The following is a 17,525-nucleotide window of genomic DNA, read 5'->3' as shown; positions in this document are numbered from 1 at the left end:
AGTGAAAGTATTGGGTCCCAAAAGACAATTTAATCCTTTTTTTTTTCTAAATTTATGACTGCCTAGAAGTTAGATGGCAGACAAATTCCAGACAGCAGGAAAAGACACATTCAATTAAGAACAGACTTAATAGCAAGGATCAGCCTTCTGTATACACTATTGTAGGTGCAATGACAAAAAATGTTCAAGAGTTTTGAATAAAAAAGCTTCTTTTCTTCATCTCATTACAGATCTGAATTTCAGATACTTGTTTAATTTATTTTTTAATAGTATACCTCATAGTTATAAATTAATTTTATTTAAGATTAAAGATGTATTGTTCCCCTGACAAAAATAATTCTTACAACATATTTTGTTGAATATGTCATTTTAATGTCACCTAATAGTTGGATCGAAAGAAATATTTTTACCTATCATTGTCAATAACTGTAATTTAAAGCAAAAAAAACAGTCAAATTGGCTGACAGCCAATGGGTTTTTGGTTGAATTTAACCATTTATTGTGTCATTTTATTTCTTTTTTTTCTAAGGAAGTTAACTTTATTAAAACTACAAAATAATCTATTCAAAGTCTGACTTTATAAATCTTTATTTTTCATGTTTTGGGGAGACAATATGTAAGTAACTGCCATCTAATCAAATTGTCACTTGAAAACTACTGTATTTGTGACAAATGCTGGAGTGACTTCACAGTGTATTTACCGTATAGATATGATTCTACATTGATCATTCTTAATTTTACATTGAACTCCGAGTACATAAACTTTGACTTAATATCAATATGTCTTTAATACTGTTCACAACCACATTTATCATATCATCATCATCACTGGAGATCTCTGAAGTGGTTAACTACAGTCAGGGGCGGATTCAATGGAAGAGGGGAGGCCAGCCTGCCCAGTTCCCTCTAAATTTTACACAGAACTATAAGTTCAGTACTCAATTTCACTACTTTTAGGCCCTGGGCCACCCTATTTCAAAGTCCTGGATCCGCCACTGACAGCATACCCTCATATACTGTACACACAAATTAATACATAAGTACAGAATACTATTTTTTATTTATTTTGTGGATTTGAACTTGCAATAAAAAGTAAGTGAGAATAATTAACAACTGTTAGATAGGTAGGATGATTCCGATAATTCTAGTTTTAATAATATTACATTAAAAATGATTTGAGCGTCTGCTAACCACTAGAAATGTATTTATACTTGTAATCCTATGGAGCCATACTGTATAGCTTTACTGACATATAAATAAAGTTGCTACGAGATTTAAAATTAGATTCACACTGGTGGATCAAATGTCATTATAATATTTCTGTCAATACTCTATAATCATTATTTTCACGCCATTTTGGTGCCATAAATACATTCTTCATTGGATTTTTTTTATTATAAGAGTATTCTCCACAATTTCCTACGGATTTGTGTGTCTTTTAAAATCAAACTTTTCATGTTTGGTTGTCAAAATTCCTGAGAAGCAGGTGTATTTGGGTTTATTTTTTAATTCAATATTTAATTCCTGTCAGTGATTCTGCCTGTTTTATTTTCTAATGTAATTTTATAAGATAAATATTACTGTAACTAAATTTTATATCTTATCTTTAAAGATGTATTGTCCCCCAAAATTATGAAAAATGAAGATTAATAAAATCAGACCCTTTTTAAAGTTTTAATAAAGTATTCAAATTCAAATTATTATTTCACTTATAAAAACACAAACGAAACGTTAATTTTAACCAAAAACCATTGTCTGACAATTCAGGTATTTTTTGTCTTAAAATACATTTTTTTCAGGTTAAATTATTTTTTTATCCAGTTTTTGGACATAAAAATGGCCTATTAAAAAAACAATATAACTTTTATGGCAATAATATCAATAATAACTGGTAAGAAAAAATATACTGTACCTTGTGTTGATGGCCCATCTTTAAGGAGCAATTTCACTTCTTCTCTTTGCTCTGAAAAATAAAATTATAAATTAAAACAATGTTTTTAAGATTCAAAAGACCGAAATAAACAAAAATGGAAATTCGTTCAACCCCAAAGAATAAACGATTATAAACATTAATGATATTTAAATCGTTTGCTTAAAGATATATTGTCCCCTAAACATTTTTTTTTTCAATTTTTTTTTTTAATATGCCATTTTAATGTCGCATAATAGTTACTCACTTTGACCAAAACTGGATAGAAAAAAAAATTTCAAAGCAAGAAATATTTAATTGTCTGTCAGATAGTTTTTGGTCTTTTGTCTTTTTATAAGTGCAATTATTTTTTTTGTTTTTTTTTTTGCTGTTTTTTACAGAAGTAAATAACTTTATTTAAACTGCAAAATGGCCTATTTAAAGTCTGATTTCATTAATTTTGGGGGGGGGGGGGGGGACAATACATCTTTCATTAATTTTATCAGCAATTCGTCGTCTTTTCACTCTTTAAAATCGTTTTATTTCCTGAAGTCCAACTTCCCTTGCATCGTAAGCCCTTAATTAGGATCATTTAATTGATTCAAAGAGCTCCCGCATGTCAATTCCCAACATCAGTAAACAACTCCTTTGGCTTAACGGAAGCCTGTCTGTCAAAGCTGGCAACTGGCCTAGCTATTCTGTCAACTTTGACGCACAGGCAGAGTGTAGAATTACGTACCGTAGGAAGGCATGATTTAAGTAAATGATTGCCAATAACGGAAAAGAAGTTGCCACAAGACATAGGACATTGTGTAACACAGTAGCAGTGTATGATATACAGTTTAATATAGGTTATCAATGTATTTAGTAGAAAACAATAGTTTAGTGTTACTACAATAAGTTTATGACTTTGTAGTATAATTTTTACATAGTATATGGACATTAAAACTTGATTTAGGCTCATTTCATTGCATCGTTTCTAAATTTCTTGTTATATAGTTCCTTAGTTACTGGCACAATTGTGTTTTAATTAATTAAGACTGAACGGAACACTGATGTTATAACTATTGAGGTAAACTCAAAATAACACTTCATTAAAATTTATGTCACAAACTTTTTTGCTTTGTATTACATAGAAATAGGAAACATTTTACCTACTAGAACCAAACTACAGTACGTTTGTAAAAACTTGCTGCCAGAATCAATATAGGTTGTAGAAAGAATTAAATCAATAATACATTTTTAATTTTTAAATTAAGGTTTTAATTCAGAGAATTTGCAGCAGGAAAACCTGATTCATACACTTAAAGCAAAGAAATGGATTAACACATCGAAGTGAGTCAATAAGATAGGTCATTAGTAGAAATAGTGAACAGAAACATTTTATACAAAAAAGTATGTTTTTTTAATTTATTTTTGTATTTCATACACATTCAACCGCAAAAAAAAATATTTTATAATTTATCGTGCTTATAAATAAGTCTCATTTGTGGCTTAAGGAGTGAAGTTAAAAAAGTCATGAGTTACAACCTTGCACTAGGTCAGTATTGAACCCTGGACCTTAGGATTGGATGGAAAGCATGTTAACCACTATGCTACAACTCCACACTGCTACTATTGTTTGTATTTTTATAAAAATTGTTCATTTTTTTCTCAAAATTGTTGCTAATCAAAAAATAATACTGTTACATACTTGAAATTAAAATAACTATGATAAAACTATTAGGTACAAACTTTCTTACTTTTGTTTTCCTACTTTTTTTTATCAATTATTATTTCAGAAAGCTTGTTTTATAAGTTAAATGGATAGAAAAACCAATCTTTCTACTATTCTAAACTTAAGCTCACCAAACTAACTTTTAACTTGAAAAAATGAGGAAATATAATGTTACCAATATTATTAGACAAAAACAAGAATTAAATAACACAATGTCCTAACAATTATAAATATAATATAATATATAATACGATACCTACAGTAGTAGCAATGCAAATGAATTATTAACACAAGGCTAAAAACACATTTCCTAAAATCCTAGCAACTGTCGATCTACTTTCATAAAAGGCTTCCGTAGTGAAAAGTGGAAATGAGCCCCACGCTAACACAGATTATAAACAGCGTACAAGAAAACCCCACGGAACTACTAAGCGAGTCATGAACACGCACTGCGAACAGCACACAAACGGTAGACATGCCCATCCGGAGAGTATCGACAAATCTTTGCCTATTTCTCGTGAGATAACGGAATTAAATTAGTTATTTTATAAATTCCTGACCAGAAATTGAATTTCCCGTAATGCGTGACCTTACTACTGTTTACGCGTAAATATCAAGTACTAGTAAACAAACAAATCAACGATAGACATTTTAATATTACAGTAAGTATCAAAGCGTAATCAGATGGCTGGGTTTACCCAGAGGGAATAAAGAATGATCAACAGTATTTAAATTGTTCCTACTGTACATTCTGCTAATCTGTTCATTTTTATATTAATTTTAATAAACAAATTAAATTGTATGAAATTACTTTAAATAAACAGATCTTATTAATTGTTTGGTAATAAAAACTAAAAATCAAAACAGAATTTGAAAACCAGATACAAATTTCTTCCTTTTATTCAAAGTTCAAACATTTATAATATTCATTTTGATATCTCACATTTACACCTACCAACAGTGGTGTATCTTTAATAAACCAAAATTAGCTCTTCTCTTCCAAATAAGAGAGAACAACACAAAAAGAAGAGTTTGGCAATGTGACAGGTAGAACCAAATACAGTAAGTGTACTTAGTAACTGTACTGACTGAATCCAGATATAAACAGTACGATTTCCAGTCTACCCTATTTGATGCGTGCAATGTATGCAAATAAAAAAGACGCTACTTACATCTAGATATCAGTGTCTCCATGTTTTCTATTTATTTAATTTCTATAGTACTATGTTAAATTAATGTGTTTATTATCAGAAATATGCATACTGCAGTGACATTGCATCATATTATTATTTCAAATCATCAGACAACAAATAATAGTAGACCAAAATAATTTGTTTGTTTTGAATAATATGTCCTTACCTTGTAGACATCCAAGAAATTCAAATTAGAATTTCAGAGAAAAAAAATACATGGTAATTTAGAAGCAATGTGGAAAGAACTGATAAGAGACTAGTGATGTTGAAGTTTAGTTGTGCGCAAACGGACACCTTCTGTGATATCAAATTTAACGTTACGTGAGAAATCAAAATATATTCCTAAAAACCTAGACTTTCTTGAAAAAATGATTGTGAAAGTTCAATTAAATTAGGTCACAGAAATATTTAAATAAAATAAATTTTTAAATATATAAAAGAATCCACATTTTTGTTTATTTTCTGTTATTATTTGTTTCTATTTTAAGAAGATGAATTTTAACTACCGTCTTCATTTCACTGACATTCATTAGCAAACAAATTTATAGCAGGTCACAGAAATAATAAAATAAAATATATACAGTAATTATAATATTTTTTTATATACAGTAATCCACATTTATGTTTAATATCTATTTTTTGTTAGTATTTGTTTCTATTTGATGGTGCCATCTTCTTTCACTGACTTAAGCTCTGTCTACACTATCAAACTTTATGTGACAAAAAAATGTGATGTGCCCATATATGGACACGATGATGTCATATCACTACCATATTTGGGAATATCACTACCATATTTGGCCACATCACACTTTTTTTGTCAAAATAGTTTGATAGTGTAGACAGAGCTTTAAGTACTTTCATTAACAAAAAAATTAATGCAGTATCTTAAATATTTTTTTTTTAGCAGTTTACATTTAAAAACAAAATTATTTGATTATTATCAAGTAAGGGTTTGGGTTGGTTGAGCTAAAAATAGATTATTTTGAAGAGAAATCCTGCAACAAACTGAACAAGCTACAAGGACATGTTGTAAACATGAAAGGAAATATATTATAATTAATTAAGCTCTGTCAACATCATCAAATTTTATGTGACAAAAACATGTCATGTGCCCATACTGTATATGGACATGATGATGTCATATCACTACAATATTTAAACATATCACTACTATATTTGGGCACATCACTACTATATTTGGGCATATCACTACTATATTTGGGCACATCACACTGTTTTTTGTCAAACTAGTTTGATGGTGTAGACAGAGCTTTAGTATGTCTAAAGACATGATTTAACTAAATGTTTAATTAAAATGTAATGAAAACATCACTATAATTGTGGACAGTGGAACCGTAATCACGTAGCCATAACATCGGCAGGGGTTCGAGGCTCACTCACTCCATGGTTCTGGTGGTAGAACGAGTCTTCTCGGATAAGGACTATAAACCGTAGGTCCAGTGTACACAACTTGCTCGTGTGCACTTTAAAGAACCTAGTACATCTTTCGAGACGAGTAGGGGGTTACCCCGGTGTATTAGTACATCACAGCCACTGATCACCAACTGGGCCCTCTGGGAGATCAGTCTTTGACTGTAGAGATCACCCAGTATAAAGATAAAGATAAAACAAAAAAACTTTTCTCAGAATAAATGCACATGATTATTACATAATTAAAACATTTCCACAATGTTGCAATAGAGCAAGATGTACTTCCAAATGTCCAGGATACTGAATTGCCAAAGACCTTGATTAATAAAAAAAAATACAAAATTGGCTACAATATTTGAACACATTTTTTGAAGGAAGGGAACAATTGTTATGAATATTAAAGCACAAATGAGATACTAATTTGCATATTGTGTTCTCAATAAGATAGAGTGAGGCATCATGGGTGATGTATCAGTTCATCAATGACATTTAAAATTGGCTACAATATTTTTTATTTCATTTATTTCATGGTTAAAATTTGAACAAATTGTTTGGAGGAAGGGAGTGATGAAATTCTTAAGAATATTGAAGCGCAAATGAGATACTAATTTGTATACTGTGTTCTCAATAAGATAGAGTGAGGCATCATGGGTCCTGCGTCAGTTCATCAGTGATTATCTGCAGGAAGTTCCTCAGACTCTTGTGATACAACAAGACTACAGTTAGTTTCATTTCAAGCAATAAAACATGAGAAAAAGCCATAAATATTCACATGTATTACTTTCCAAAATTTCATTAATTAATTAAACTGAACTCAGAAATAAATATTGTTATAGTATAATTATATTTTATGTTTTTATGGGAGATTTAGTACATTTCTTAATACTGTATCTTCATTGCATTCTGAGACAGCCTTTATTCTCTAATAAAAATAGCTAAATAAGATATATTAATATTTCTGCTTTTTTTGTTTACATAACAATACCAAAGGATGCTATTTATATTATATAGTATGCACCAATCAATATTTACACATAATTGTATATTTCATATAATAATCCAAAAATGTTAGGCTTATGTTATATGCACAATGTTGAGCTATGCAACAATGCAATAACAATTACATTAACATATCTGATAATATTTTTACAGTGCGTACAATGCTATTAATCGGCATTGAGGTAAGGCAGCTTAGGTCATCAACATAACATGGCGATGATAACAGATCTGTTGAACCATATTAAAACTTGGTTCCGATCCAAGACGTAATTTAAAATTTTAATAATGGTAGATCCTTGAGTTAATTAAGTATGAACTAAGCGCATAATTAAAGGCGCATTAAGTAATGTTTACCGACCTGATCACACGGTAGATGACGTTGCTGTGTGTTCGCACTTAAAATAAAACCTAATGTTTACTTTGCCAAATAAAGACAGCTTGTGCTGGTATGAAGCATTTCCCTATTTAAGTTTCCTGGTTAAATACACAAATTTCCTGTCATCAATCAGACTTCCGAGCGGATCCCTCAATACAATCATACTCCAATAATATTTGAAAGTAAGAATCATAACCATCACAGGGACCATCTCATACAATTATATTTAATACTGAAAGTAAATCGATCGTATTTCAGTATTCTTACCATAATTTAATCATCAAGGATTGAAAGCGAAGTACTGAGAATATAAAATGTGACCTATAATAAATATTCCTTAGTTTCAGAATGGTTGCCAGATTTTTTGTAATTTACGAAATGTCTGGTCGAGTGGCAAGATGATCCCTGAACTATGAAACAATTCCAGGAAGTTCTGGAGTGATGCTTTGGCTGCTGACACATGGATACATGATAAAATACCAGCTTGGAATGTCCATGCTAAAAAACGATGTGATCACAGAAAACGGTTATTTTTGCACAAAACTGAGAACCTTCTTTTGCAAATAAAGACAAATGAATGTAAAATCACAAATACCATCAAATGCATCTGCAAATAATAACTACCATTTTACACTATTATTATTTATTATGACTTATTTATGATTGTAAATTATTTATCTAATACTCATCATTGTAAGTTTTCTTAGATAAGGTCTTAAAACTGGGCATTTCCATCTTTTTGAAAAAACCCATTGCATCTTTGAGAAGAGACCAGTAGGGATCACCCCATTGTACTGGTCCACCTCAGACCCTGCCTTTCAATCATGATATGCACTGCTTCCATGGGTCTGTAGAGAGCAAATCCAAATTTGAGGACAAATGATGTAAAACAAACAAATTTACTAAAATGCTAATTTAATAAAGCATAGTATTTTAGAAACAAAATCACTTTTAATAATACTGTATTCAATTTGTGAACAGCCCTTTAAAGCAATTATAAAAGAATTAATGATTAAAGATACAAAAACAAAATAAATTGTAATTAATTGCCTGAGTTTGCTGAATGAATTAGAATAAGCCACGGCAATTACAGTATTTTATTATCTGTGAATTTCACCATGTTCTAGACTATGGTCAACCTTTGACCCCATTAGTAATGGTCAGGAGTTAGTGAATGGATGGGTTATCATGTCATTGAATCCAGCAGACTATTATCCAATCAACCAATCACCATTCCTTATCTGCAGCAAAATCGACACAACCCATCAAAGGGTATTCCACCATGTATTGTACAGTATTATAAATGTGTCTACGTCCCTACTGCACTACAGTACAATTAGAAATTACTGCAACGTAACCCACATTACAGCTTCGTGGCTATTTCTTGGCCACGTGTGGCTACGACGAATTGTATATAAAAAAAAATCAGGCGACAACAATCCGTTTTTAAGAAGGGGGAGGAAAGTGGTGGGAGCATGGAGCTATAATTTCCAATTCATAGCTCTATGATGGTGGGAGGAAACGCAAAATTAATGAATTATTATCATCTATCTATCTATTTATTCATGGTCATTAAATTAAAAATCTATTTAAATATATTGCTCTTTAAATTAGTCATTATTTTATAAATTGCAGTTCAATGTAGTTGAAATGTTACTAAAAAAGACAAAATAATGTTACTTTAAAAAAAATATACATTTACATGAATGCATTAATACATGATTTAAAAAGCAGAAAAAATAAAGTCCATACCAAACGGTGGTTTAAAAAAAATTAAAACATCCTAAAAACTGTTAAAGCTTTGTCTACACTACAAAACTTTATGTGACAAAAAAATGTGACGTGCTCATATATGAACATATCATATCACTACCATATTTAGGCATACCACTACCATATTTGGGTACATCACACTTTTTTTTGTCAAACTAGATAGTTTAGACAGAGCTTTAAATATATTGATAGTTACAGTTTCACAAAAAATCATGAAATAAAACCTGCTATGCATTGAATTTTAAAAATATGAAAACCTGTCATTTTATTAGCATTAAAGGTGTTTGTCATGGTAAACCGTTTTCAATGGCAAAATTGTTATTTATAACTTGGTTGTATAATCATAGATCACTATAATATCTCTATGGTATAATTAACATAAGAATATTGCATGTACTGTATGCATTGATTCTGTGGTGGAAAAATGCAATCATAATAGCAGGGAATTGCTAATAACAACTCCCTGATAATAGCATGACATCCACAATGCATTGTTATTTATAGGGAATACTATCACATTGTGTCTGGCTGTGTAAAAAGGTAAATCTTGTATTGTACGTCAAACTTGTTAACATGGTACAGTGAACAATGTTAAAAGGTAATATATTGACAGGTTTATGGTTTACTTGCATCATAGAGATATTATAGTATAATATCTCTATGCTTGCATGATCCAACAAGTACAGTAAAACACTATGATTTTAGGTGTTTCATAGAAAGAAAAAAACTATGACACATTGGTTGTTCCGTTTCAAAAACTGCATCACAAACACTAAATACTTATACTTATACTTTATTAGGTGTACTGTACACAATTACAGTACATTTATTCTGCGCAAATAGATATTTGTGTGTGTTACTGTTATACTAATATAGGCCAAAATTTAAAAGTGCTATAAAAATTTACCCAAGACCCTGGTATGACTATGACACATTGGTTGTTCCGTTTCAAAAACCGCATCACAAACACTAAATACTTAGGTGTACTGTACACATTCAATTACAGTACATTTATTCTGCACAAATAGATATTTGTGTGTGTTATACTAATATAGGCCAAAATTTAAAAGTGCTATAAAGATTTGCCCAAGACCCTGGGATGACTATGACACATTGGTTGTTCCGTTTCAAAAACCGCATCACAAACACTAAATACTTAGGTGTACTGTACACAATTACAGTACATTTATTCTGCACAAATAGATATTTGTGTGTGTTATACTAATATAGGCCAAAATTTAAAAGTGCTATAAAGATTTGCCCAAGACCCTGGGATGACTATGACACATTGGTTGTTCCATTCCAAGAACCGCATCACAAACACTAAATACTAGACTAAAAATACTACTACTAGTACTAATACTACTACTAATACTACTACTAGTACTAATACTACTACTAGTACTAATACTACTACTAGTACTAATACTACTACTAGTACTAATACTAAATTCTGTACAAAAAATGTCTTTTTCTATGTACAGTATAGACAGTACTAACTGTAATTGCTACAATTGAACACATTGGTTCTGAGGTTAAGCAAACGAATTCCCAGGTATGGAAAACACAGTATATTAATATTCCCAGGTATGGAAAACACAGTATATTATTCCCAGGTCAGGAAAACACTATGGTTGCTAAATACTGTATACTATACATACACAATTACTGTACAACACATTTACACGGTTCAAATAATGTCTTTTTCTATGTACAGCATAGACATCATAGTAATTGCTATAATCTAACACATCAGGTTGAGCAAACGGATTCCCTGGTACAGTATGGAAAAAACAGTATATTATTCCCAGGTCAGGAAAATGATAAATTTCTGTATTTTCCCAATTTTCAAAACAATAGTGGCTATGTCTGGAATATCCTCAGGTTAACACTACTGTATATACACTAAGGTCTACATTCCATGCCAAATACTGTATCCACTCTACAGTTCAATTCTGCATTGTTCCTATTTAAAAAATGACTATTTTGTCTGGATTATTCCCAGGTAAGGAAAACACGGATTTAATTCCCAGGTTCACAGACAATAGGATAATCTGCAATAGACCTTGATTAACAAGAATAATGGTGATAGTATCTTGGCTGTACAGTAGAAGGTTAAGGGTGCTTTTAGGAAACCACCACTAGACAATGTAGACAATAATGACTAAACTGGTAGCTATAAATGTATACATTTTAAAAGCAGATGGGAAGGCGTGGGGTGCTGGGTGGCAAGGTTAGTTTCACAAATGTTGACAACTAGCGTTCATGACCCCAACAATACATACATCACATTCATGGAAGTAGTAATGAAGAGAGCCTACTACTATTGAATATATACCAGCTGCAAAAGGAAATCGTTCTAGCTGTACAGTAGTAGTAGTACTTATCCTAGTGGTACGGTACTGGTGGTACGGTACTAGTGGTACGGTACTAGTGGTACGGTACTAGTAGTTATCGGTACTGGTGGTACGGTAGTACTAGTAGTTATCTTAGTGGTACGGTACTAGTACTGTAGTTATTCTAGTGGTACAGTACTAGTGTTACAATACTGGTGGTACGGTACTGGTGGTACGGTACTGGTGGTACAGCACTGGTGGTGCGATACTAGTGGTACGATAATAGTGGTACGGTAGTAGTGGTACGGTACTGATGGTACGGTACTAGTAGTTATCCTAGTGGTACGGTACTGATGGTACGGTACTAGTAGTTATTCTAGTGGTACAGTACTAGTGGTACGATACTGGTGGTACGGTACTAGTGGTATGGTACTAGTGGTACGGTACTAGTGGTGCGGTCCTAGTGGTGCGGTCCTAGTGGTAGGGTACTAGTCTAAGTGATACGGCCCTAGTAGTAAGGTACGGTAATAGTGGTACAGTACTAATGGTACGGTACAGTACTAGCGGTATATTACTTACTACTACTAGTGGTACGGTACTAGTGATACAGTAGTACTGTTTTCCTAGCGAGGCGGTACGCGGTTAGTAGTCATTCTAGTGGTGTGGTACGGTACTAGTAATAGTAGCTATTGAGTGGTACGGCAGTATTTTTTATCCTAGCAGTACAGTAGCAGTAGTATCCTATCGGTATGGCACTAATTATCCTAGCAATAATATGGTATGGTAGTACGGCGGTTACCTTTGTGGTACGGTAGTATTTTATTCTGGCGGTAAGGTTATACTGTCAGGAATTATCTATTTTACTGTTAATGTAAATAAGTCTTGGGGTGGTATTGCAGGCTAGGCTTCAATATAGTAATTGTAATGTTACTAATACAGTTTATACAGTATTTTATACCAACCACAACTACAACACTTACCTGTGTGTTTTAATAGTACTGTTAACTACACAAGGAAAACACATATTGATCAGAACGTAGGAGGTACTAGTACTACCTTGATCCTGATTGTAGTATCCCTGGTGAATTGTGATTTATGACAAACAATGTGATTGGTGTATACAACTGTTTATAGTTTCCACTAAACCACAATCTGCTTTATAAAGTCAGCCCATAAGAGGACTCTACCATTCTCTGCATGGGTGACCTAATTATGTACTGTAATGTTGTGGTTGTGTGGTTTGTATGGTGTATATTTATTTTCTTCTTTGGTATCCAAAAGCAAGATAAGAAAATAAACAATCATGTGGAGTATCATCCGAGGCAATGTTCAAGAAAAAAAGAAAAAAAGAAAGCAAAAGTCCATTTGTATTTGAATGAAAAGTTTTTTGAACATTTTAGGGAATACCTGAATGAAACAAACAAAAATTGCTGATAAAAAAAAGAACAAAATGCTATAAAAAAAATTGCTGATACTGAGCTAGGCAAACAGAGATTTTTCTTTTTTAAGTGGTCACATATGATGAGGAGATCAAAACTTGAGAATTACAACATCACACCTCTGTTACTCATCCCGATATGGTAAAGAAAATTAACTTAAATATGCAAATTAACTTAAATATGCAAATTAGGGTGAAATTACAGGGTTACCATCTCAACAATACAAAGAAATCAACTGAAATTTAAACAAATGAATGACTACTATAACTATTGTAAATGAATTGGAATGACATTTCGAGATCAAATATTGTATTACTAAAACTTCCAAATTATTTACCACTATACAGTAAACCAAACATACTTAAAGATTCTTCAAAACTATACTTTTTCTAAGTTCATAAAGTTAAAGTACTTGGAAAAGAATCACCATTGAGGTAATCTAACTGTACTTCCATGCAATCATGTGCTAATGTATTGTTACTGTGAACTTTAATGTTAGTGTTTAATGTTATCAATAAAGCACTTCCTAATGATATCTTCCTACTAGGAAAATTCGCAACAGGAAAACCCATAACAGGAGTTTTGATCGTCCTATCATCGTCATACAACGTTCTTTAATCTCCATAAGGAATGATCCACCACAAGAGTCAAGCATATCCTGAGCACATATCCTTCCGGAGTCCTGATGTTCTAAATGCCTCTCCATGGAACCAGAAATCCTTGACTGGTTTGACCTTCCTAGATTTGGTTGACCTTCCTCTTACCTTTTATGTACAGTATTTAGCATCTTGCTTTTAAGTCCCCTTTTGAACAACTATTTTTCTAGATCTCAACTAGCTAGCACCATGACTAATCAACTATAAATTGACAGACTTAAAAATATAAGTACTGTATGGAAATTTTATAAATTTTTACATCTGGTAAAAATGTACTTTACTTCTTTTATACATTGTTAATGTTAAAACTTACTATCTAACGAGATGAACCATTCTAAACAATTAAACAAATCAACGTGTTCAGATGCGGTACTTTCATCAACTTTTACATCTGCAGAGCCTATTTTTTTATCTAAACAAATATTTAGTGATATTTACTGTAACATCAGGGAATAATTTCACCAGTACAGCATAGTAAAAAGATATTCAAAATAACCTTATTGCTACACATTTCTAAAATTGTGTAGCAAAAATAAAATATAAAATGTTTCTCGACTAAAAAATCAGTTTTTGATAAGCAATATTGCAAAACATAATTTTAAAATAAAATTTGTCCATGCTTAATACATAAACTTTAACTGTAACTAACTAATTCAAAATTCAAACAACTTTATTCTCCTCCGAAAGAAAAAAGAAAATTCCTTCTTACTATACAATGTCAATAAAAATATAAAAGTAAAAACATATTGCAGACAAATACTTCAGCTTTGACAACAGTTTTTTTCTCATCTTAATAACTTAAATCAATTACCACTTATGATGACGATATTGTACTTAAGTTTGAATAGAATAAAACTACTTATAATGTTATTTACTTTAGTTTGAATAGTTAGAATAATTGTATTTGAATATTCAATTAGTTTCAATAATGATTTTAAAACCACAAATCCAAATAAACATAAAGTAAAGTAAGTTTATTGTAAACAAATCTCATTGAAATTGCTTTTTAAGAAAGAAATCTGTTAATTTATTATTAAATTGAACGAAAAATATGACAACACAAACACTTAAATAAACTACAGTATACAGTAGTACTGAAAAATAGGCAATCTGAAAAAACACTAACTTGAAAACCTGGAACTTGATAGCAACATACAGTAGGTACAAAAGAGAGTAATACAATCAGGGTGTCAATAGTGTAGCATAAAAAATAAATGTACCTATTCAGTCGTATGATGTGGCAGTACTAACAATAGTATACAGAATTGTATTGTACAGCTCAACAGAATACAAAATATGACATGCATGTCATCAAAGAAGTGCAATATGGCATGTGATGACACAGGTACAGCATAACTCTAGTGTTCACCTCTAATAAATCGGGCAATTCCATTCATAAAACGGGTATAGTATACTAGAACAACTTTTTAAACAGTTTCACACGCTAATAAATTAGGTAATTCCATTTATAAAAGAGGTAAAATAGCGTTTCACCCTTCAATGAATTGGGTAATCCCATTCATAAAGCTAAACTTTTCTTGACAATGATTACTAAATAAAATCTGCAGATTAGATTTATTAAAGACTGGCTTTAAATTAATTCAATAAAGATAATACTACAATAGTGAACTTACAATTATATATGTCGGTGCTTAAGTCTTATGTAATGTTAATACCGTTGTGTAAAGTAATTTTTTTTATTGCCAAGAACTTAAAATATTAAACATTCCACCAAAAAAGCTAATTACTTACAACACCAATTACTTTTACTATTATTAATATTACATTGAACTAATAATAAATAAGTTCCTGCTTTTTTCTTTTTTTTGAGTTAAATCTTTTTAAATTATTGTTATCTATCTTACTGTAGTTCTATTTTATTAAATTAACATTAAATTTTTTTCATTTAAAAATATTGATTTTTATTACTGGATATATTATCAATTAATTAGGGAAAAATTGTATGTTTATATTAATGCTGAAAATCCTTATCATAAAAGCTATGATGTTTTCCAAGAAACAGCAGTATGTAATTATGCATACTCTACAGTATTTATGTACAGAGTTAAAAGTGCACTACTATAGATATTCTGACCACATATAAATAACTATGATAATGTTGTGCCTCCCAGTTCACTATTGCTAGTCTAAATTAATCAGGATGGCTTTTGTAAACACTTACAGTACAGTGCATTAATATCCATAAAATATTACAACTTAACTGAAAGTAAAGATAGTCTTGGTAATGCAATAATACAGATCTAACTCCAAATTGGATCATAAAGAACTATAAATTATAATTAATTAAATAAGAAAAACAGAAAAGAAAACCAGAACTCTCAAAATCTAGAGTTTTATTTATATACTGTAGCAGAAAAAGAAGGGCTTTCTGGGTCAACCCAACCTAAGGCAAACAGTGGACATAGCTTATTAATAATTGTATTGATCAACTTTTAAAACACCTGCATTAATATGTATTATTCCCAAAAACATGAACAATGAAGATTAATGAAAGTTAAATAGATCATTTTGCAGTTTTAATAAAGTTATTCACTTTCACAAATTATTTTGCTTATTAAAAAGACAAAAGAAACGTTTAATTTTATCCATAAACCTTTTCTGACTGACAATTTAAGTATTTTTTCCTTTAAATTACATTTTTTCAGGTAAATAATTTATTTTCGATCCAATTTTTGGTCAAAGTGAATGGCTATAATGTGAAATTAAAATGGCATATTAAAAAATATATTTTTTTTTTTAAAGTTTTTTAGGGGGACAATATATCTTTAAACATTTTTAAAAACCATTTTTTTAATTATTAAAATTTATCTGAAGTTTTTTTGACATATTCTTATTTAATTTCATGGTGAATTGAATTGAACCGAAGCCAAACAAGAAGAGAGGCCAGATAATTGGAATTACAAATTCTCTGGGAGTCCAAGAGGGAATTCCCCAAAATTCACTCAATGTAATACTAATATTCTATAGGTTAAAGTTCTATATTTGGTAGGTAGCTGTTATTAAAGACACTAGCAAAATTAAAGATATATTGTCCCCCTAAAAAATTGTTGTTTTCAAATATTTTGTTGGATATGCCATTTTAATGTCACGTAATAATAGTTATTCACTTTGATAAAAAACTGCATCGGAAAAAAATTTTTACCTGAAAAAAAAAAGTGATTTAAATTAAAGCTAAAAATACTTAAATTTTCTGTCAATGTCAGACAATGGTTTTTGGTTAAAATTAACCGTTTCTTTTTACTTTAAATCATTTTTTTTATGGAAGTGAATAACATTAGAACTGCAAAATGGACTATTAAAAGTCTGATTTTATAAATCTTTATTTTTGTGGAGATTATTATCAAAACAAGTGTTTGGTGAAATCATAAACTGGTACTAGACTACTATACACTCTATTTGGGCTAAATGTCACCTTTCTATCCTAACAACACCCATTGGTATTTAATCCCTCTTTATATAGGTTTTTTATAAACACAATGTAGTATTATAAAATAAAGGAAACCACAAATAGTATGGGTCGGATTTGTAAACGCACAATGGTTCATAACAAGGACAGACGATGACAAATCTGTTATAAAAATGGGCGTTTATAAATGTCTCCTGCGATTCTTTAGAGCTGGAACGCATTAGAGATTTTGAATTTGTTATTTCTTTATACCGGGTAAACTATTT

General features: G+C 30.7%; 2 protein-coding genes across 5 annotated transcripts in view; both read right to left on the bottom strand.

Annotated features, from left to right (window-relative positions):
• The window catches only part of LOC140039194 (lipid droplet-associated hydrolase-like), a 251,811-nt gene that overhangs the window by 96,202 nt on the left and 138,084 nt on the right, over nt 1–17,525 (bottom strand). The window lies entirely within an intron of this gene.
• LOC140059357 (uncharacterized) overlaps nt 1–17,525 on the bottom strand; it is a 35,348-nt gene that overhangs the window by 11,094 nt on the left and 6,729 nt on the right. For 2 of the 4 annotated variants that reach the window (XM_072105279.1, XM_072105357.1), the window contains exon 2: nt 1,913–1,963. In XM_072105279.1, the coding sequence (XP_071961380.1) occupies nt 1,913–1,963 (51 nt within the window). Of the gene's footprint in view, nt 1–1,912; nt 1,964–12,717; nt 13,400–14,958; nt 15,261–17,525 lie in introns of those variants that run through there. The other 2 variants (XM_072105426.1, XM_072105499.1) reach the window with 2 other exon arrangements.

The sequence above is a fragment of the Antedon mediterranea genome, chromosome 1, assembly GCF_964355755.1.
Source record: "Antedon mediterranea chromosome 1, ecAntMedi1.1, whole genome shotgun sequence".
Taxonomy (NCBI): domain Eukaryota; kingdom Metazoa; phylum Echinodermata; class Crinoidea; order Comatulida; family Antedonidae; genus Antedon; species Antedon mediterranea.
Note: the sequence above shows the minus strand (reverse complement) of the source record. Positions and strands in the feature narration are given on the sequence as shown.